Consider the following 23,891-nt stretch of genomic DNA (forward strand, 5'->3'; position numbering starts at 1 on the left):
GCATGTCATGGGTGAGGCAAAAAAAAAAAAAAAAAAAAAAAGCCTGAGTGGCAGGGCCTGGGCACTATCACATCTCCTGCAGCAAATGGAGAGGGAAGCCCCTGAGCCTTACTCTGCCTCCTGCTATCTAGTATTTTCTCCTCTATTGTGTTCTAAAAAAAAATTCTGAGAATGGGCCTCTTTGCTCAGGGGAATCCCTGATGTGGCACGGTGCAGAGGGCATGATCGTGACTAGATGGGCTGTTTAAGCACATGCCATAATGTGGGTTCAGTTCAGGGAACCTGGCCAGGGTACCTGGAAACTCAGCATGCTGCAGTCGCTCTTGCCCCCCCACCCCCACTCTGGGAAAGCCCACTGGGCAGCGGGTTGCTCTCAAGGCAGTGTTGGCTCCCCAGGGCTGTGTTAGCAGGGGAACTGGACTTGATTTCCAGAGGACTCAAAGTTGCTGGTGATGGCTTATCAGGTGTTAGAGATGGTCCTGCTCCAGCCCTGGGCAGGTGGTCCGCAGAGCTGCCTAGAGGTTATTTGAAAATCCAACCACTTAAAAAAAAAATACACACACACACACACACACACAATTTCCATTGAAGTACAGTTGATTTATAATGTGTCAGTTTCTGGTATACAGCAAAGTGATTCAGTTATACACATATATATGTATGTATATATTTTTTCTCAGAAAGATTTTTTCCATTATAGTTTATTACAAGGTACTGAATATAGCTCCCTGTGCTAGACAGTAGTTTTTGTTGTTTATCCCTTCTATATAAAATAGTTTGTATCTGCTAATTCTGAACTCCTAATTTATCTACTCCCCTTCCCCCTTGGCAACCACGTCTGTTTTCTATGTCTGTGAGTCTGTTTCTGTTCATAGATGAGTTCATTTGTGCCATATTTTAGATTTCACATAGAAGTGATATCATTTGATATTTCTCATTCTCTGACTTACTTCACTTAGTCTGATGATCTGTAGGTCCATCCATTTTGCGGCAAATGGCATTATTTCATTCTTTTTTATGGCTGAGTACTATTCCATTGTATATTTGTACCACATCTTCTTTATCCATTCACCTGTCAATGGACACTTAAGTTGCTTCCATGTCTTGGCTATTGTGAATAGTGCTGCTATGAATATGGGGGTGCATGGATCTTTTTGAATTAGAGTTTTCTCCAGATAAATGCCCAAGACTGGGATTGCTGGGCAGTGTCTCTTGCCTCTTTTCTTTGCTACTGTGTATATATATTGTATGTGTGTATGTGTATGTATATGTATGTATACAGGCATATGTATATATTTGTCATTTATGTTATGTGTATATGTATGTGTACACATCTATTTATGTTTATATGTATGTGTCTACTTATGTGTATGTGTTTATATATGTGTATGCATATGTATATGTATACATATTTTTTCTTGTTCCAATAGGGACTGGTTAAAAATATCTTGGTCTCTGAATATTCCCATGTGTCTCTAGCTACCTGAACCACCCCAGCATTTTCACCCTGTCCTGTGTCATTCCGGGCACACCACTTGGGCCTGTCTCATCATGATCTGGGGGATCCCTCCAAATCTTTTGCAGTAAAGAGAGGGTTTGTTCACAAGGTAGCCAATCGAGGATGCAGGAGAATAAGGCTTAAATCTGCCTCCCCAAAGGCAAGGGGCTGGGGAACTTATGGGATGAAGGATAAAGCAATGGGGCAGTCTGAGCTGTGGGGAGCATGGAGAAAGGTGATGAGAAAAATGTGCCTCTTTGTTGTTCTGCACAGAGGCAGCTAAGCTACATTCAAAAATGGATGTGTTTAGCATGATCCAAGGGTGGAGTTTTCAGCCCTCTGATGTATATATAAATCTGTTCTTTTTCAGATATTTTTCCATTATAGGTTATTACAATATAGTGACTATAGTTCCCTGTGTTAGACAATAGGTCCATGTAGGATATCAATTTTATGTATAGTAGTATGTATCTGTCAATCCCAAATTCCTCATTTATTCCCCCCCAACACTTCCCCTTTGGTAACCGTCTAGAGAACAGTTTGGAGGTTCCTTAAAAACTAAAAATAGAAATTTTCTTGTGGCTCAGTGGGTTAAGGATCCGGCATTGTCACCACAGAGGCTTGGGTTGCTGCTGTGGCTGGGGTTTGATCCCTGGCCTGGGAATTTCCATATACTGTGGGTGTAGCCCAAACAAATAAAAACTCAAAAACTCAAAATAGAGCTATCATGATCCAGCAATCCCACTCTTGGGCATATATCTGGAGAAAACCATAATTTGAAAAGGTACATGCATCCCAGTGTTCACAGCAGCATTACTCACAATGAGCAAGGCATGGAAGCAAAAGTGTCTATCAAGAGAAGAATGGGTTAAGAGGATGTGGTGCATAGACACAATGGAATATTACTCAGCCCTAAAAAGAATGATATATATGCCTTTAATAGCAACACAAATGGACCTGGAGATGATCATACTAAGTGCAGTAAGTCAGACAAAGACAAATACCATGTGATATCACTTACATGTAGAATCTAAAAAAATGGTATAAATGGACTTATCTACAAAACAGAAATAGACTCATAGACGTAGCAAACAATTTAAAAAATTGTAGTGAAATACATAGAACATAAAGCTTATCATCTTGGAGTTCCCATGTGACTCAGTGGGTTAAGGATCCAGCATTGTCACTGTAGTGGCTCGGGTCACTACTGTGGTGCGAGTTCGATCCCTGGCCCAGGAACTTCTTCATGTCCTGGATATGCTCCCCACCCCCAATTTACCATCTTAACCATTTGAAGTGTAAAGTTCAAGGGCGTTGAGTACATTCACAATGAAGTGCCACCATCACCACCATCCATCTCCAGGACTCTTTCCTCCCTTTAAATTGAAACCCTGTCCCCGTTAAACACTAGCTCCCCATTCCTTGCTCCCGCCTCTCCGGGGCTGCACCCCAGTTCAGAGGGCTTGCAGCTCATGCTGTATGGAGATGTTCACCTGGAAGGAAAAGTGCAGACTTGTGGCCTCTCCCTGCCTCTCCCCACCCCCTCCATTCACACTCTAGACACACTAGCACCAAGAAAACGCACAGTTTAGGTTGCCCCAGATCAATTAGGAAGAAGTGGTAGCTCTTTTGCTTTATGTGATGGCATAGCATTTAAAAAAGTTAAGATATTTATCTCACCTTCACTGTTTGTTTACTTGTGATTTTTTAAAGTTAAGATATTTATCTCACTTTCACTGTTTGTTTACTTGTGATTTTACTTTTTTTTCTTTTTAGAGCCACACCTGAGGCATATGGAAGTTCCTAGGCTAGGGGCTGAATTGGAGTGACAGCTGCAGGCCTTCGCAGCCATAGCAACTTGGGATCCGAGTTGTGTCTGCAACCTACACCACAGCTCATGGAAATTCTGGATCCTTAACCCATTGAGCATGGTCAGGGATCAAACCTGCATCCTCATGGATACTAGTCAGGTTGGTTTCTGCTGTGCCACAACAGGAACTCCCTGTTTACTTGTGATATTAAGAAAACATTCCAGGAGTTCCTGTCACGGCGCAGTGGAAACGAATCCAACTAGGAACCATGAGGTTGCAAGTTCGATCCCTGGCTTCGCTCAGTGGGTTAAGGATCTGGTGTTGCCGTGAGCTGTGGTGTAGGTCACAGACGCGGCTTGGATCCCATTTTGTTGTGGCTGTGGTGTAAGCTGGCAGCTATAGATCTGATTTGACCCCTAGCCTGGGAACCTCCATATGCTGCTGGTGTGGCCCTAAAAAGACCAAAAAAAAAAATCACTGAAATGACCATCTGTGGTGAGTCACACCTACATTTGTAGGACAAGAAATATTACTTTACCCAAGAAGCCCACATCTGGAGCTGGACTTTCCTAGTTGATCTACAAACTGATTAGGGAAGAATTATGTGACTGCCAGACTGTCCTGTCCGAGACATCTAAGGATCTTGGGAGTGAAGCCTTTGTGCTTCATTCCAGTCTGAGAAATTATACTGACAACCAGGAAGGGCTGGAAATTCTTCTAGCAGTTTGTTTTCGGCTGCACCTGTGGCATGTAGAAGTTCCCAGGCAGGGATTGAACCCATGCCATAGCAGTGACCTGAGCTGCTGCAGTGACAAAGATGGATCCTTAACCCACTGAGCCACCAGGGAACTCCATCTTCCAGTGGTTTTTAATTAGTGAGACTCAGCAGAATCCTCTGGGGGAGGTTTGCACCTGTAAGTGCTATGCCTGTCCCAGTAGATTCTGATTCAAAAGGTTGGAAAGATGGTCCAGGAGATTCCCGTGCAGGTCAGGGTCACAGACCCCCGAGGAGGGCTGTCTCACCCACCAGGGGCTGAGGCCAAGGTGCTCTCTGAAGCCTGGGCTGACCCTGGAAAGGCATTTTGAGCTATCCCGGAAATGGGCTGGGACGGGAATGAAATCCGCTCCTCGGACGCCTTCCTGGGCCTGAGTGTTGGCTTCCTTGGATTTGCACCCAGGAGGTGCCTTCCAGGGAAAGTTGACCTCCTTAGCTGAGGGCAGGGCAGGATGTGCTGGCTGGGGGTGGGGATGGCACTGCCTTGCCTGGGCTTGCACACTTCCCACCCCCAGACTGTCCTTAAACACCAAACAAATGTTTAAAGATGGTTTGTCGGAGGAGGGGCTGATTGTCAGCATGTCCAGGGTCCCTGTGTCCCTCAGGCTTCTCACATTCTTCCCAAGCTGCAGCCTGTATCCCCAGGCCCAGGGGAAAGCCATCATGTGAGTGATGCTGAGCTTCCTCTTGGTCCCTCTCTTGGTCCCGGGAGGAGCTGAAAGAGGCTCTTGTGTTTTACCTGCATGTTCTGTGCTCTTCATTTCTTACAGGGCACCAGGGGCATTGCCGATGGCCCCAGGCTTGGGTGCTTGTCCCCATGTCTCTCAAGAAGGGACGAGAAATCCGTCGCCACCTCAGGGAAGAGCCTGGGAGATGGGTGAGTGACGGAGGGCCCTGGAAGCTGGGTCGCCCATGTTTTCATGGCTTGATGTGGCTCAGGGGAGTGGTCCCCACCTGGGGTCTAGGAAGGAGGTTGAGGGGAATTGTCAGGGACCCTTTTTAGAATATTTAAAAACCTATCAAGGGGTTCCCACTGTGGCACAGCAGGATTGGTGGCCTCTCTGGAGTGCTGGCATGCAGGTTTGATCCCTGGCCCTGCACAGTGGGTTAAGGATCTGGTGTTGCCGCAGCTGCAGTATAGGTCGCAACTGTGGCTCAGATCTGATCCCTGGCCTGTGAACTCCATATGCCAGGGGGTGGCCAAAAAGAAAAAAAAAAAAAAAACCTACCAGAGGGAGTTCTGTGGTGGCTCAGCAGGTTAAGGATCGGGCCTTGTCACTGCTGTGGCTTAGATTGCTGCTATGACACGAGTTTGATCCCTGGCCTCGGAATGTCCACGTGGCCGTGGGAATGGCCAAAGAAACCTCTGAGCCTATCCAAAATAATATATTTACGTAAGATAAACCAAAATTATTCATTAATTCTTCTAACCTAAGAATCTACATTTACTTGGAGTTCCTGTCGTGGCGCAGTGGTTAACAAATCTGACTAGGAACCATGAAGTTGCGGGTTCGATCCCTGCCCTTGCTCAGTGGGTTAAGGATCTGGTGTTGCTGTGAGCTGTGGTGTAGGTTGCAGACGCGGCTCAGATCCTGAGTTGCTGTGGCTCTGGCGTAGGCCGGTGGTTGCAGCTCTGATTTGACCCCTGGCCTGGGAGCCTCCATGTGCCACGGGAGCGGCCCAAGAAATGGCAAAAAAAAAAAAAAAAAAAAAAAAAAAGAATCCACATTTACAGAGCCTCAAAACTTATAGGTGTGATTGTTTTCTTTCATCTAAATTCTCATCATCATTTGTTTCTAAATATTTAGTGTCTTCAACTTTGGCTTTATAACGTGGGTGTTAGGAGGGGTTCTTTTGAACACACAAGGGGAGAGGTTTGCTCGCTTGTTTAGAGAAAACTGAGCTCTAACAAGGGAGGTAAAAAGGACTTTTCAATAAATGAAGTTAAACATCATCCTGGGTAGAAAGATTCAATATTTTAAGAGCAAAGTTATTCTTCCACTATTTTTGAAAATGTTGTCCTGTGATTCTCAAATTCATCTGGGAAGAATAAAAAGGATATTTCTGACAAGAGTGAAAAATAAGGAAGGACTTCCCATAAATAATGTTGAAGTGTGTTGTGACATAGTAACAAAACAGGTCTAGGAGTTCTGGCTCAGCAGGTTAAGAACCTGACTATTATCCATGAGGACTTGGGTTTGATCCCTGGCCTTGCTCAGTGGGTTAAGGATCTGGCATTGCTGTGAGCTGTGGTGTAGGCTGAAGATGTGGCTCGGATCTGGTGTTGCTGTGGCTGTGGTGTAGGCTGGCAGCTGCAGCTCTGATTTGACCCCTAGCCTAAGAGCTTCCATATGCTATGGGTGCGGCCCTAAAAAGAAAAGAAAGAAAACGGGTGCAGAGCTGGTGCCAGATTAAAAAAAAAATAGGCAGAAAATAGGAAATCAGTTGGAATGGAATTTTCCAGCAAGGATTGTTAGCAGAACTTGATAACCTGTTCCTCTCCCATCAGTGCCAGCCCCACAGTCCCAATCTGGACCTTCCTTGGGCCTCTTCATCCACCCACAACCCTCTCCTCATTCTTCTGGTTCACTGTTCAGAGGGCATCTGAGGCCAGATGGCTTTGGGTTTGAATTCTCCCCACCCCAGGTGTATCCTTGGCTGAATTACTTAAACTTTCCGGGGCTCCATTTCCTCATCCATAAATCAGAGCTAATGAAACTAGGACCTTTCTAGCAAAGTGGGGTACAAACAATAACTACTCAGTAAGTGTTCAAGGAGTTCCTGCTGTGGCGCAACGAGATCAGTGCTGTCTCTGCAGTGCCAGGACACAGTTTTGATCCCCAGCCCGGCACAATGGCTCAAGGGTCCAGCATTGCTGCAGCTGCGGGGTGGGTCACAACTGAGGCTCAGATCTGATCCGTGGCCCTGGAACTCCATTTGCTGTGGGGTGGCCAAAGAAGGAAACAAACAAACAAACAAGTGTGCAATTTCCAACTCTCTGTTGAATTCTTCGAATCTGACCTAGACATGACCAATTATTTACCTATTTATTTTTGTCAAGGTGAAACCCATATGATGTCAACATCTTATGAATTTTATTAACCCCCTAAAGTGTACAGTTCAGTGGTATTTAGTGCATTTACGACCTTGTGCAAACACCACCACCGTCAAGTTCTAACACAGCTCCCTCACCCCCAAAGGAAGCCCACTGGTGGTCACCTCCCCCTGCCCTGCCTGGCCCGACCTCCAGCCCCTGACAACCACTAAATTTACCTCCTGTCTCTATGGGTTTGCTTATTCTGGATATTTCAAGTCATACGATCTGTGTGTTTCTGTGTCCAGCTTCTTTGACTGAATATAATGCTGTGTTTGTTTAGAGGAAACGCATTTCTTTTTTATTTAAAAAATTTTTACTATAGTGTTGTGCCAATTTCTGCTGTACAGCAAAGTGACCCAGTCATATATTCTTTTTCTTCATATTATCTTCCCTCATGGTCTGTCCCAAGAGATTGGATAGAGTTCCCTGTGCTGTACAGCAGGACCTCATTGCTTATCCATTCTAAATGGAATAGTTTTCATCTACTAACCCCAAACTCCCAGTGAATATGTTAAGGTTCTGGATGTGGTGGCGTTATGCCAGTGTCTCATTCCTTCTTGGGGCTGAATAATTTTCCACTGTGTGGCTAGACCACCAGTAAGATTTTTTTTTTTAAACCTCCCCTGGTGCTTCTAATAACCAGCCAGAACTGAAAACACTTTTTAAGGCATTTATTGCACCGTCTCTTGCTTTAGTGGAGCAGACTTTGAAGAGTTGTGTCACCACATTTGGTTTCAAACTTAATATCCTTTGGGTCTGTGGCCAGCTGTCCATCAATCCATTGGGCCAACCATTCCGGCTTTGACTGGTCTTAAAAGAGCATTGTAGAGGAGTTTCCATCGAGGCTCAGTGGTAATGAACTGGACTAGTATCCAAGAGGACTCAGGTTCAATACCTGGCCTCGCTCAGTGGGTTAAAGGATCCAGCATTGCTGTGTCTGTGGTGTAGGTTAGTGGCCACAGCACCTATTCGACCTCTGGCCTGGGAACTTCCATATGCTGGGTGTGGCCCTAAAAAGCAAACAAACAAACAAACAAAAAAGTGTATCATGGAGTTCCTGCTGTGGTACAGTGGGCTTGGGGCATCTTGGGAGCAGTGGTACCCAGGTTCGATCCCCTGCCCAGCACAGTGGGTTAAGAATCTGGTGTTGCCACAGCTGCAGCTTCGGAGGCAGCTGTGGCTTGAATCTGATCTCTGGCCTGGAAACTTCCATATGTCATGAAGCAGCCAAAAAAGAAAAAAGAAGAGAAAAAAAGTATCATGACTGTGCTTTGCCTGGTCAGTTTGGTGGTCTTCCTCACAGACTGCCTTTCCCATGGCTGTGTCCTCTGTTACTCTCCATCAACCATGACTTAGGACTTCCCTTTGTTCCTCCAACCTCAGGGTCTTTGCACCTGCTATTCTCCCTGACTGCAGTGCTCTTCCCTTCTATCTCTGCATGATCAGTTCTTTCTCATAATTTGGGTCTCATCATTTTATATCCTCTGGGAATATGGCCAGCTATGCACCAATCCATTGGGTCCACCACGTGGGCTTCGACTCATCTTAAAAGAGCATCGTAGAGGAGTTCCCTCTTTAAGGTCTTGATTAAGTGCCACCTCCCCACACCCTGTTTAAAGCAGCCACTACCCTCTGACACTTCTGCCCTATTTGTCATCACTGCACTTGTCCCTGTGGGAAGTGGTTTTATTCTTTCATCAGTTTCTGGCCTCCCCCCACCCCAACCCCTGGAATATAAGTTCCACCAGGGGTGGTGCTGCTTCTGTTCTGTTCACAGCTGTATTCCCCAGTGCCAAAGTGGATGCCTCTTACAGAAAATCTGCGGCAGATGGATGGAAGGGAGGAAATAGCGCTAAAAATTCTGTGCTGTATTTTCTAGTTTGGGGTCTGGTTCCTCCTAGACCTGCGCTAACACGGAAGCTGCTAGTCACAGGTGGCTGTTAAATAAAAATAAAATCCAGCTTCTCAGTCACACCAGCCTCACTCCAGGTACTCAGGGGCAAAGTGTGGCTTTGGCTGCCTCATTGGACACACAGTGTGGATGTAGGATGTATTCCCCCAAGCTCACCCTAATCAGGATGACCCCCTTTTTGTTTTGCTTTTTTAAAAGGGCCACACCTGTGGCATATGGAAGTTCCTAGGCTAGGGGTCAAATTGGAGCTACAGCTGCTGGCCTACACCACAGCCACAGCAACTTGGGATCCAAGCTGCATCTGCAACCTACACTACAGCTCATGGCAATGCCGGATCCCCAATCCACTGAGCAAGGCCAAGGATTGAACCTGCATCCTGGTCAATACTAGTTGGATTCATTTCTGCTGCACTGCAACAGGAACTCCCGGATGACCTCTTCTTAACTAATTCCATCCACAAGGACCCTATTTCCAACTCAGACCAGACTGAGGGCCTGGGTGTTAGGGCTTCAACATATGAAATTTGGCAGGGGTGGGGGGATGCAGTTCAGCAGTAACATCTGCCACCTTAAAATTCTTTAAAACAATTTTTTTTTTTTTTGTCTCTCTAGGGCCATACCTGCGGCATATAGAAGTTCCCAGCTGTTGGCCTACACCACAGCCACAGCAACACGGGATCCGAGCTGTGTCCGTGACCTACACCACAGCTCATGGCAACACCAGATCCTTAACCCACTGAGTGGGGCCTGTCCTCATGGATACTAGTTGGGTTTATTACCGATGAGCCACGACAGAAACTCCTGGAAAAGAATTTGAAAAAGAGTGTATGTATATATATAAAAACAGAGTCACTTGCTGTACAGTAGAAATTAGCACAACATTGTAAATCAACTATACTTCAATAAAAAAGTTGCAAGTGATTTAATTTTGGAAAAAGCAAGTGATTTAATTTCGGAAAAAGCTCCCTTATGTAGGTCAAATATGGAGCAGATAAAGGGGGAGTGAACTTAGCCCCTGGAATGGGGAATGGGTCCAGAGAAAGGGATTTATCCCTAAGAAGCAGGAGACAGGTGTGCCTGGGCTGTGAAGGCCAGGATGTGGGTAAACAGGGCATGTAAAATGGTGCAGTTATCTTGGAAAACCATTGCTGAAAAAGCTAAACCTTCCTACAGGACCCAGCACTTCTACTCCTGGGTATTTACCCAAGAGCAATGAAAATACATGTTCACACAAAGATTTATCCACACGTGTTCCCAGTAGCAGGGTTCATAATAGTAAAAAGTAGGAAATAGCAGGTGAGTGGATACACTGAATGTGGTCAGTGCATACAATGGAATCCTGCTGAACTACTGCTGGATGGAATCCATGCAGTTGGATCCTACAGCAACGTGGGTGGACCTCGAAATCACTACTCGAAGTGATGGAAGCAGGATACAAGAGGCTACTGATTGCAGAATTTCATTTATGTGAGATTTCTAGACAGGCAAAATGGTAGAAGTGGAAAAGCAGCTCAGTTGTTGCCTGAGGCTAGGAACTTCCAGGCTTGATGCAAGTGTTTTATTTTTTTATTTTTAATTAATTAATTATTATTTATTTATTTTATGTATTTTTTTTTAGGACTACACTGATGGCATATGAAAATTCCCAGGCTAGGGATTGAATTGGAGCTGTGTCTGTGACCTACACCACAGTTCATGGCAATGCTGGATCCTTAAACCACTGAGCTGGGCCAGGGATCAAACCCTCATGCTCATGGATACTAGTCAGGTTCATAACTGCTGAGCCATAAGGGGAACTCTGATGCAAGTGTTTTAGAACTTGATGGTGGTGGTAGTTGCATAACTATAAATGTCCTAAAAACAATCCAACCCCTACCTTTAACATAGGTGTATAAATAATACCTCAATAAAACGTCATTAAAAAGGCATGGTGCCCTCTGTGTGCCGGGCTTCGGAACATGGGATTGTCCTTAGGATGGTTAGCTGGAGCCGGTGGCCTCTTTGTCTTTTGGGGTTTTCTCTGCATTAGCTCTTGTGGCCTGCAGGGCATGAAATGAGCAGCAGAGGGCGCTCTGTCACAGCCCCTGAGTCCAGGCTCTTTGCCCAGCTGTGGAATGTGGCTGCTTTTTCTCCTTGGCAACTGTTTTCTTAAAAACCTTGGGTCAATAGGATCTGTGTCCACTAAATCCCATTTCTCACTGACCTGGGCGACCCTTTCAGAGCTGTTGATCATCGCATCTGAAGGCGGGCCCCTGGAACTTCAGGCCTCCAATGCTAGCCAGCTAGCCGTACGTGAATAATCCACAGACAAAGGTTACCTGTAGGACGTTAACGTCTAAAGCCTCCCCCCACCCCGGGACTGCTTTTGTCAACTAGAGCCTATTCAGGCCTGCGAAGGATCTCAAGACAGCAGGGGACTCTTTGGTCAATAGGTGGAATAAAACGCTGGGCCTGGGCTTTCATAAGCAAGGCCTCCTGAGAAGGGAGCGGGAGGGAGTTTCCCACAATGCTTAGTGGCTCCCTGGAACGCTGCTGGAGATGAGGAGGGGGCTCAAGGAGGAAAGGCACACCTAGGTGATCAGAGCAGGAGCCAGTGATTTGGTGGTGGGCTTGTCCACAGGCCCCATGGGCCCCTGGCTGAATTCCCAGCTCAGAACCGTACAAACAAAGCACGGTTCCATAGGCATTCACTCAATTGCCCCGATCGCCCGCCATCTTGTTAATAATTCCCTGCCCCACCGCCCACCCCCCACGCCAGGGAAAGCTGAGGTGGGTCAGGTGGTGAGAGAGCATGAACTTGATTCTTTAGGGGTGTCGTGACCTGAAAGATAGGGTCTGGTGCTTGCCGTGCTGACATGAGATGGGGTTATTTATTCTCGTGGATAGAAGGGAATGTGGTCCGGGGGATGTGTGGCATAAACGATGCGCTTCCGAGCTGCAGGAGAGGGTTGGGGTGGAGAACTTGAGGTTTCTTTTTAAAAACGTAACTGTAGTTGATTTACAGTATTGCACTAGTTTCAAATGTGCAGCAAAGTGATTCGGTTATACACCTATATATACTCTTTTTCATATTCTCTTCTGTTATGGTTTATCATAGGATACTGAACAGAGTTCCCTGTGCTCTACAGTAGGACCTTGTTTATCTATTTTATATGTAACAGTGTGTATATCAAACTCCTAATTTATGCTCCCCTTTCCCCTCTGGTAACTATAAGTTTTTTTTTTTTCTGTATCTAAGTCTCTTCCTGTTTTGTAAATAAGTTGATTTGTATTATTTTTTAAGATTCCACATGTAAGTGATATCATATGGTATTTGTCTTTCTCTGACTTACTTTACTTAGTATGATCATCTCTGGGTCCATCCATGTTGCTGCAAATGGAATGATTTCATTCTTTTTCATGGCCAAGTAGTGTGTGTGTGTATATATAAAATGTGTATATACATATATATATATATATATATATATATATATATATATATAAAATGGTCTATCATAGCATTTGAGGTTCTTGATGGTAATGGTGCCACTGGTTTTGATCTGGTTGAACTTGAGGTGCTGTCCCGGTGTGTCAGGGCGAGGGTGTGGATGGCAGTCAGTGTCAGGGTGACCTTCACTGAAGGGGCGGGTGCTGGAGACAAGAGGGGAGGTGTCAGGGGGAGGGGTGGCTGAAACCCCGAGAGCAGTTAGTCTTGCTGGAGGATGCAGATTTTTCAGAAAAATGTCTTTATTTTTTTTTTTTTTTGGCTGTGCTGTCTGCAGGGCTCTCCATGTACTGACTCACACAAACCTAGGAGGCATGACCACTCTGTTTATTCCCATTGTATAGTCGAGGAAACTGAGGCACAGAGAAGTTAGGTGACTGGCCTGAGGTCACACAGTTGGTCCAAGGCTGGGTTACACTGTCCCCCAAGCAAAGAGGTGCCATTTTTTAACATACCAAGTTGGCTATGACTTTTAAAAAATGATAACACCAAATGTTGGTGAGGATGTAAGGAAAGAGGCACTGCTCACTGGGATGAAAATGCACACATCTTAGATAGCAATTTGGCAATGAGAATTCAGAGCCCTAAAGATGCCTATGATCAGGTCTTTATATCCAAGGACAACATGCAGAAACAAATGAAATATCAAACAGTGGGAGGCAGGCATTACATAAGTTAGAGAATGTTGCTATGATGATGGTGTTCAAACCCCATAACTTAAATGAAAAAGTTATGTTATGGGGAGTTCCTGAGGTGGTGCAGTGGGTTAAGAATCCTACTGCGGCAGCTTCTGTCGCTACAGAGGCTCAAGTTTGATCCCCAGGCCAGCACAGTGGGTTAAAGGATCCAGCGTTGCTGAAGCTGTGGCGTAGGTCTCACGGGAAGCTCAAATCCAATCCCTGGTCCTGGGATTTCCATATACCGAGGGTGTGGCCATAAAAAATGAAAAAGTTATATTATGGTGAACTGTTTATTACTAGAACAAATTAGGTTCCAAAATAGAATCTAGGGAAAACAAAATAAGGTAACAATTAGTCTTCCCCTAATGTTCTATGTTTAGAGAAAATGCATATAATAAATATAATTTTCATATAATACACATAATAAAAGAATGTCATAAGATAAACTGGAAAGGGCAGGTACCGTACACATGAATGATGGTTATTTCAGAGTGGGGCTTTTGAGGGGGCTTTGTCTTTGGGCTGATTTTATATTTTCTACAAAGCACAAGTGAGAGTGTACCACCTTAGGAGCCAGAATGCCATCCTTCCACTCCCATAACCATTATAAAAGAGAATGTGACCAGCTTAAAGTCTTCACGTTTTCATTACTTTTGAGGGGAAAGCTGCTCTTGAGCAGAAGGGGGAAGAGAACCAGTAGGTGGCGCCAGAGGGTAGCTAGTGTCTCAAGGGGCCTGTGGCAGGCGCTAGTGTGGCCGGCCTGGCCCAGGTGAGTCGCAGGTCCTCAGAGAACTCAGGTGCATCCAGCCTGTCTGCAGTTTGGGCATCCATGCGGGATAGGCCCCTGTGGCTGGAAGGAGGTGAGGAGGAAGTGCCCAGCTAGACAAGGACAAGTGACTATCATGTGGTGCACCCAAGTGTACCAAAGGCGCTATGAACACCTGCCCTTAAAAACTGGCTCATCTCAGGCAGGTGGAAACGTGAGACAAGGGGTCTGCAAGGTCCAGAGAAGTTGTTGGTGGAGAGAGAGAAATGGTAGAGAGTTTCACTAAGGTTTTGTACAGCTTTATTTTCTGAGATAAAAGTAACCTGGGAGAATAAGATCAGATCTTGTTGGTCTAGATTCTTACCTGTATAGGAAACGTGAAGAATAGTAACAATGACAGCACAGGTATCATCCACATGGTATAGTCATTAAAGACACCGTGAGCTGGGACGCAGAGCCAAGATTGATGGATTGGGGCTCTCAGAGGAAATAAATAGATTTTATTCCCATTAACGAGAGTAGGTAAATCTAGTTCAGCTAAATTCTAAAAGTGTTCCTTGAATACATCTGAAATGGTAATGATGATGAAAATAGTGATTCTTTTTACCATTCCTGGTGGTGCTGAGGGCTCTCCATTAGGGCTTTTCTGTCCCACTGCAGCCCTAGCAGATGGACATAATGTAATCACCCCTGTATCACATAGGAGGAAAGGGCAGCTTCAAGAGTTGAAATGACATTTCCAAGATTACCCAAAGCTAGACTTTATTACACATGTAATAGGAGCCATGGAGAATCAGTCAGGATGGGTTAGTTTATGCTTCTGTAACAAACAAGTCACAAACCTCAGTGGCTTAAAAGTGTTTGTTCCTGGGGAGTTCCCGTTGTGGCTCAGCAATAACGAACTCGAATAGCATCCATGAGGATGCCAGTTCGATCCCTGTTCTCACTCAGGAATTTAAGGATCCGGCACTGCCACAAGCTGTGGTGTAGGTCGCAGATGCAAGTTATATCTGGTGTTGCTGTGTCTGAGGTGTAGGCTGGCAGCTGCAGCTCGATTCGACTCCTAGCCTGTGGACTTCCATATGCCTCCCTAAAAAGCAAAAAAAAGTTTGTTTCTGAATCATGCTTTTGCCTATTACCAGTTGCCAGGGGGCTCCGCTTACTGTTCTGAGGGACCCGGTAGAAGGGAGATCTATTTTGATGCATGCTTCCACGATAGCGCAGACAGGGACAGAGAAAATGGGTAATGCTGAAAGTGTTTTACATGGAAATGACACACACCTCACACCGCTCTCAGTGCATCAGCCAAAGTAAGGCACTACCCCTGCTTGGGTTGATAGAGAAGATATACATTCTCTCATAAGAAGGGAGTCATTGTGAAAAAATGTGCATTATTTCCTCTAATTCTTACAATGCTCTGTGTTAGGTGATAGTTCTGCTTTCTTAATTGACTTACAATATTGCCTTAGTTTCAGGTGTACAGCATGGTATTTCTGTTTTATGCAAGAGGAAACAGAGTACACAACATACTATATGACACAGAGCTTCGAAGTGGAGGGTGTGAGATTCAAATAGCTCTGAGAGACTACAGAACCCCCAGCTCTTAAAACTCAGTCATACCTCACCTGTAGATATGTTCCCAGAAGTATCCTTGTCAGTTTTTAATACCAAACTTCATTTTATATATATATATATACACACATATATATATCCCCACACACATATTTTATGTATACAATATACAATACTTGCATGTGATATAAATGATATAAATATATCACTTCTGAGATATGTATTTTAGGAGAAATATAAATTTTGGATCATGATTCAGGGTGGCAACTTGAAAAGTTTTAGTGAAGTGTAATTTATTTACAATGCTGTGTTAATTTCTGCTCTATAGCAAAGTGATTCAGTTATATATATATATTATATACATATTCTTTTTCATATCCTTTTCCATTAAGATTTACCGTAGGACATTAGAGTTCCTTGCGTTCTACAGTAGGACGTTATTGTTTATTCTCTATATGCTACTTTGCATCTGCTAATCCCAAACTCCCAAATCCTTCCCTCCCTCACCGCCCACCCCACCTTGGCAACCACAACTCTGTTTTCTACGACTGTGAGTCTGTTTCTCAATTTGGCATTTTAAGCAAAACGGTAAGTGGACAAAGTTTCAACTTATACCCAAAATACAAGTGATGGAACCTCAAAGTCTAGTGTAGGTATTTGCAAAGGCTTCCTTGTGTCCCTGAAAGGGCCATGGATCTCAGATTCCCCAGAGGTACCACATTCAGAGCAACTGTCTGTGACAATGGTATGAATGGTCTGATACTTAGGAAGTGACATAATATTTTTACCTGCTGACATGACAGTACATATATATATGTTTTCTGTGTGTATGTTACATATACATAGGAGTTTTACAAGGTTTTTTTTTTTTTTTTTTTTTTTTTTTTAGTTACATTTAGGAAATTGGTTGGGACCTTGGGTTGATGTGTAACATGTAATAACTTTTCCAATTTGAAATAGAAGAAAATAGGATCCTGGAAAGCAATTTCACACTGAGTTTCTGATTTTTTTTAGGATCGTTGAGACATTAAGCGGAAGATGCTTGTACAATGGGGTGGAATATATGATAAAATTCTTAAAAATAATTTTTCGAGTACCTGACATCAAATAAAGGAAATAAGACATACATATCTGTCACAGACATAGAGAACAGAACTCCCTTGTGGTTGCCAAGGGAATGGGGAAGTGGGTGAGGGATGAACTGGGAGTTAGGGGTTAGTAGGTGCAGACTGGTATATATAGAATGGATAAACAATGTGGTCCTACTGTACAGCGCAGGGAACTCTATTCAATACCCTGTGATAAGCCATAATGGAAAACACCATGAAAAAGAATATATGTGACTGAATCACTTTGCTGTATAGCAGAAATTAACACAGCACTGTAAATAAACCGTTCTTCAATAAAATTAAAACAAAACAAAATAAGACATACAGGTCTGTGTGTACATTTTGAAGGTTGTCCATCTGATTTTGTAAAGCAGACTAACCAGGACCACAGGGCTGTGACTCCCAGGTACCCAAGAGAAACAAGCCAGGTGGGCTGTGGGGGCGGGGGAGGGGAGCTGAGGACTCTTATGCATGTTGTGGTGATAAACCAGCAGACAGCACATTATTATGTTAACTCGCATTTGTAGACATATGTTGGTGATACACACACGGATATTCAGATAGTTAGTCTATGAAAGTATAATGGGACGCCCTGGGGAAACCTCTGTTCTAAAAATCTCTTGCATTTCCATTTAATGACTCGCTTTCTCTCCAAAGGCAGATGGAATTAATCAGCTGCCTGCATTGACTGTTGTTCTCAAGCCCTGATTACAAACATCTTTGCTCCCCCTACCCCATGCCACGGGTAGCCCGGCTTCAGTAAGGGGAAGTGAGCTGTCAGCGACTGCTGAGTAACAGTTTCAGGTCTCTGAGTCATTGCTTCTCATTTTAGGTCAAGAGAAGACCTGTAGAGCAGGCACGCATGGGTGGCTCTGCTTCAGGCTCAGGGTTCAGTGGAGTCCTCTCTGATGTCTCACTCTGGGGCTTGGGCTGAAGGCAAGGCTACTACCAAGGCCTTTGTCATCTTATGATGGAGCAGAGGCTCCACAAGGGAAAGATCAACTGTGCAAATGCCTTTCATGAATCTGATGCAGTTATGCCTGCACCTGAGATTTCTAAGTGATGCCTGTCCCCTGGTGTCCCCAGGATTTCTCTAAATGATGTTCATTCCCCCAGTGTCCTCAGGATTTCGCTAGGTGACACCTGTCCCCCAGTGTCTCCAGATCTCTTTTGGTGAGGTCTGCTCCCTCAGTCCAGTGATGCCCGTTCCCCTGGTGCCATAGGAATCTCTGTGCAGTGCTCCCTTCTCCACTTGATATGCCAGGTTATGTTTCTGCTTTTACTGGAAATTACCCCTTCTGTTTCCCCTTTCTCCACAGTGAACTCTGCAATCTCTGACAAAAACACTACACATCTTCTGAGGCTTCCCCCCACCCTGCCTACCTAGAGAAATTTCCAGTTGTTTGAGCATTTTGGAATCATAGCGGCCTAACCCAGATGAATACTTTTCAGCAATAGGATTTTTGACCTGCAGGAAATAAATCGTTGACCGAGCCACATTCACACCGGTGTTTCATCCTGGTGCTTTCCCTGGTGTCCTGGTTTCACTTTGCTGTTTCTGCTCCAAAGAGTCTGTTAGCTACTCCCATCCCATTCCAGTGTTTCTGGATCGTGCAGTAGGTCTAGGGTGGACAGCAGGCAGAGGCTGGGCCATTTTCTGTGTCCCATCCTAAGTCAGGCTGGAGACAGTTTGTTTCTGGACCTTGTCTTCCTCTTTGCATTTGTCTTGACAGACTCGGCTGGCATTAACATTTGCTGTTCCCCGAGGAGTCTTGGGCTCATGACTCCTCTGAGCAAGATCTTATGATGATCCTATCAGTTGGCCAGACAAACAGACCAGGTGGAAGAGCTGCCAGCAGAGCGAGAAGCGTGGGGAGAGCAGCTAAGCAGTTAGGGGCAGGCAGGCTGGAGCAACTCATCCTTTATTCATCAGCATAATGGAAATCTTTGCTGGAGGTTTAAATATACTTTATGCTAGGGTCGCTTCTTAAATATATCTGCAGCATATTAATAATTAAACAGAAGTGGAAAATGTTCAGTTTGGGGAAGGAAAGTAGGAATCATCAGCTTTATGCAGAGTACTCTCCCCATGGGAGCTTTGCCTGAATCAGGACTTAAGAATTAAGACTACAGCTTAACTGAAATTTATCTTCTTGCGGGAGGGAGACTAGGAAGGGACCCCATGAGAATATAATGCAGTGTATTTTATCATAACTCTTCTCTGGAGTCAAAGATAAAAAAGGAAAATAAGATTTATTGTTTTAGCAGTTAAAAGTGGGTTGGACAAAAGCAATAGAACACACAACTAACAGTGTCTTCAACAAGTAAGGCTTTATGTTTTCTCACTTGAGAAGTCAGCAGCTGCTGGCCATGATTCAGTGGCTTAAGGATATCAGGGCTGTCATGAGTCTCCCAACTTTTCTCTCATAATTATAAGATGGCTGCCACTGCTCCAGCCATCACATCTACAGTCAGGATAGGAAATAGAATGAGAAATAACACTAACCTTATCTACTCCCCTTTATGAGGAAAGCAAATTTTTTTTTTTTTTCCCAGATCTCTTCCCTCCCGACTCCCAGTCAGCACAGCTCATTAGCCAGAACAGAGTCTGGGGACATTTGCCACCCTAAATTAATCAGTATCCTGTTTATATAGGAAAAAAAAGTGATGAATGGACATTAGAAAGGTCACACCAGCCAAACCAAAATTGGCACAACATTAATTTTGTTTTAGGAAAAAGACCTGTGCTGTGTCTCATCTGGGAAAAGGACAACACACTCTGCAAGTCTGTTTTCCATCAAATTCAAAGGTCATGAGTTCCATGGAGAAACCCAACCCTTGCAGCAGTGCTCAGGGAGGCCATGCTGGACAGACACCCAAAAATCAGTACCTGAGGATAAAGGGGGGAACGAGAGACTAGCATGGGGGCCTCAGGGTACATCCAATTTGCGTTATTGGCCTGAAAATAAATGAACTCACAGGGCATGAATTGCCAGGAATGAGCCAAAGGCAAGAGCTGTGTCTATGGGGGAGCTTTGGGGAATTTTGTCCTTCATTAAACATAAAAGTTTTCTATTGACATTAACACAGAAAAGCAAGAAGAATAGCATAAATAATGGTTTTAAAGATTTTATTTTATTGATGTATAGTTGGTTTGCAATATTGTGTGAGTTTATGCTGTATAACAAAGTGATTCGATTATACATACATACATTCTTTTTATATTCTTTTCCATTTTGGTTTATCACAGAATATTGAATAGAGTTCCCTGTGCTCTACAGTAGGACCTTGGTGTTTGTCCATTCTGTATATGCTAGTTTGTATCTGCTAATCCCAAACTCCCAGTTCTTTCCTCCCCCATACTCCCTCCCCCTTGGCAACCACAAGTCTGTTCTCTATGTCTGTGAGTCTGTTTATGTTTCACAGATAAATTCATTTGTGTCTTATTTGATTTGATTTTTATGGCTGCACCCATGGCAAATGGAAGTTCCTGGGCCAGGGATTGAATCTGGGCTGCTGCAGCAACTTAAACCACTGCAGTAGGATTCTTAACCCACTGCACATGATGGGAACTCCCTTTGTGTCATATTTTAGATTCCACATAGAAGTGATATCACATGGTGTTTGTCTTTCTCTTTCTAAACTACTTCACTTAGTCTGATGATCTGTAGGTCCATCCATTTTGTGGCAAATGGCATTATTTCATTCTCTTTTATGGCTGAGTACTATTCCATTGCATATTTGTACCACATCTTCTTTATCCATTCCTCTGTCAATGGATACTTAGGTTGCTTCCATGTCTTGGCTATTGTGAATAACACTGATATAAACATAGGGGTGCATGTATCTTTTTAAATTAGAATTTAGTCTGGATAGCACAAAGAATGCTTTTATGTCTTTTACATCAAATTCATCAATTGTTTATATTTTGCCCCCATTTATTTATCATCTTCCTCCCTCCCTCCTTTTCTCCTCCCCCCCTTCCTTCTTTTCTTCCTATCATCTATTTATAGACACGCACACAGTGGGAGAGGGAGATGTTCCTCCAGAACCATCTATCTAACACTAAATTGCTAATATCTAACACTATATTGCCCCTTTATCCTAAAGTAGTTCAATGAGTTTTTTTCTAAAAACAGGACATCCTCTTACACAATGCAGAGCAATGATTTGAAGGTTTAACACTGATGCATTACCATTGTCCAGTGCACAGCCCCCATTCAGGTTTTATCAGTTGCCCCCATAAGGCCCTGCCCAGCCACTCTCTTTCCTGGTCCAGCATCTAGTCCAAGACACATTACAGGTTGTCATCACATTTTTCAGGCTCCTTTCATCCGGAACCATCCCCACCCCTCCAGCCTTGTGTGCCCTTGACACGTGTGGAAAGGATGGGCTGATCCTTTTGAAGGCCCTCCCTTGATTTGGGTTTGCTGATGTTTCTTCATGATTTGATTTAGTTTTGCATTTTTGGTGTAATTGCTGCCAAGCGATGCTGAGGTGATCTCTTAAACACAAAATCCAGGATGCACATGACTTTGGCGTGTCCTGCTTCTGGTGATGTTAATTTGGTTCCTGGCTAGGGTCGCGTCTGTTAGAGATTTTTCACATGAAGTTTTCTAATTTCCCCTTTGTGATTGGCAAATAATTTGTGGGGAGATGTTTTACAACTATGTAAATATCCCATAACTCATATATAATAGGGCTGCATGTTCCATAGCTTTTTTTAATCAGTAAGGATATTTGATCAAAAAGTTTAGAAACCTTTAACCAGGGAATGCATACTTTTTCTGTAAAGGGTCGAATGGTAAATATTTTAGATTATTGCTGGCCAAATAATCTCTATTGCAACCCCTCACCTTTGCCATTATAGTGTGGAAGTGGCCATAAACATAATGCAAACAAATGTGTGTGGCAATCTTGCAATAAAACTTTATTGACAAAAACAAGTGATGAGCTAGATTCAGCCCATGGGCCACAGCTTGTTGACCTGGACTTTATACCGCTGTCAACTGATCTACCCTTAAAACCCAGAAATTTTTCCTCAAATTTTTCCTACTCTACAGTCTGACCTAGAAGCTTTAGTATCTTCATTCTTGATGTGTAGATTTTCAAAGGATGAATTAAATGATGCGGCAGCTGATGTATAATCTCAAAGTTGCTCTGACATCAGCTGAGGTTAGAATGGTCAAGTCCTCTCTAGCTCTGTTAAGAAGTTTTCCCCTAGCGGGAGTCCTGTTGTGGCTCAGTGGGTTAAGAACCTGACTAGGATCAATGAGGATGTGGGTTTCCATCCTTGGCCTTGATTAGTGGGTTAAGGATCTGGTGTTGCCACAAGCTGTGGTGTAGGTCACAGATGTGGATCAGATCCCGTGTTGTTGTGGCTGTGATGTAAGCCGGCAGCTGCAGCTCCAATTTGACCCCTGACGTGGAAACTTCTGTATGCTGCAGGTGCAGCCATGAAAAAGAAAATGGAAAAAAAAAAACCAGAAGTTTTCCCCTAGAAACTGTCAAGAAGGACTCTAACCGGGGACGTGTCTTTTGTTTGCTTTGTACAGTTTAAAGTTAACTGGAATTACTTTTGGTGGGCCTCAAACTCTCCCAATTCCCATAGGCCTCACCCCTCCCCCTTCCCACATGGATGGACTCACTTGACCCTGAAATCAAGCTTCTCTTCCTCCCCTTTTTGAAGTGTTGATAATTAGGAAACTGCTTTCTAGACTTCCTATCTCCTGCATCCACAGCATGCTCAATCCCAGATGGAAAATTAACCAAATCAGAATGCTTATATTTAGGGACTCCATCAGCCACATTCCAAGAAAAGAACCTCCGTCATTGTTGGGCCCCCTCCAGGGAATTCAGGAGCTTTGGGAAGATGTAGTTGTTGCTTTAATTTGTTTGGTTCTGTGGGGTGGGTAATCTGGCCTGAAATGGGAAGGCCAGTTCTGGGTCACAGTATTGTACTGGGAGCTGATTTGGGGTGGTTCAAGTTCCAAGCTATTTGGGGTAGGGGGATGGGTGTAAGCTCTGTCTTGGGAACAGTAGCCTTGAGTGTTGGTTGGGGATGGTCTGTTGGTTTTTCTCAAGGAGGGAAGGTTGTGGAGGGTTCCCCCGTGGGGCTAGTGTGAAGTTACCGTCCACCAATGGTGATGCCCATCAGACTGTTTCTACTGAGAGTGGGTCCCCAGTAGAGAGAGCAGGGGTGTCAAGTCCATTCAAATCCAATAGGGAGGGACATGGGGGGAAAGTAAAGATCTACATCTTCAACCACTTCTCTGTATTTTGATTTTTTTTTTCCTTTCCAAAGCGAGAAACTTCTTTTTTTTTTCTTTTTTTTTTTTTTAAGGGCTGCAGGTGCGGCATATGGAAGTTCCCAGGCTAGGGGTCGAATTGGAGCTGCAGCTGCCGGCCTACACCACAGCCGCAGCAATGCCAGATCTGAGCCACATCTGCAACCTACACCACAGCCAGTGCTGGATCCTTAACCTACTGGGTGAGGCCAGGGCTCAAATCCGCATCTTCATGGATACTTGGTCAGGTTCTTAACCTGCTGAGCCACAACGGGAACTCTGAGAGGAACTTACTTTTAAAAGGTGAAATTGATGCTTCATCTTTACATTCTGTGGCTTTGATTTTTGAGTTCTTGTGATTGTCCAGAAAATGTTGATTTTGTTAAAAATCCCCACCACAGACTCTCTCATTCCAAGAGAATGTTCCTTTCATAAAGAGCTGGAAATGCCCAGAAGGTGAAGAGAATCTTCATATCAGGAAGGGTCAAACTGGAATCAAGTGTAGGTAGGTGGTAGGGTGGGGTCAGGTGGAGGTCAAGTTCACCAGGGGACTTTCTCCTGGGCTTTCTGCCACGAGGTCTTGGTTTGCTCATCTCCTTTCCTAAAGGAACACATCTGGTTTTCTTCTTTCTCTGCTATATAGATGTATCATACAGATGCTTTATAGATGAGCTTCCCTTATGTTTGGCAGGTGTCATTCACCTTTGATCATGCGACTCAGAGCTCACAAACCCAGGTGCTCCCAGGGGCCCAGCAGGTAACATAAGTGAGTCAAGCCAGTCAGAGCATCATGGCCCTTGTCAATAGACCTAGTTTTTCAATGGAAGTCAGACATCTAGATTGGTGGATTTTTTTCCCCCCATGTTTTATAGCTGCACTTTCGGCATATGGAAGTTCCTA

The 23,891-nt window shown here is 44.2% G+C and overlaps 1 protein-coding gene across 4 annotated transcripts in view; it reads left to right on the top strand.

Annotated features, from left to right (window-relative positions):
• Positions 1 to 23,891, top strand: part of RIMBP2 (RIMS binding protein 2) — a 339,454-nt gene that overhangs the window by 16,070 nt on the left and 299,493 nt on the right. For all 4 annotated transcript variants that reach the window (XM_084993473.1, XM_084993468.1, XM_084993470.1 and 1 more), the window contains exon 2: positions 4,855 to 4,961. In XM_084993473.1, the coding sequence (XP_084849599.1) occupies positions 4,902 to 4,961 (60 nt within the window). In that variant the 5' untranslated portion in view covers positions 4,855 to 4,901. The remainder of the gene's footprint in view (positions 1 to 4,854; positions 4,962 to 23,891) is intronic.

This window comes from Sus scrofa, chromosome 14 (assembly GCF_054392235.1).
Source record: "Sus scrofa isolate SSC_HxYL_T2T_F1_AM1 chromosome 14, Sscrofa_HxYL_maternal_Yorkshire_Landrace_v2.0, whole genome shotgun sequence".
NCBI lineage: Eukaryota > Metazoa > Chordata > Mammalia > Artiodactyla > Suidae > Sus > Sus scrofa.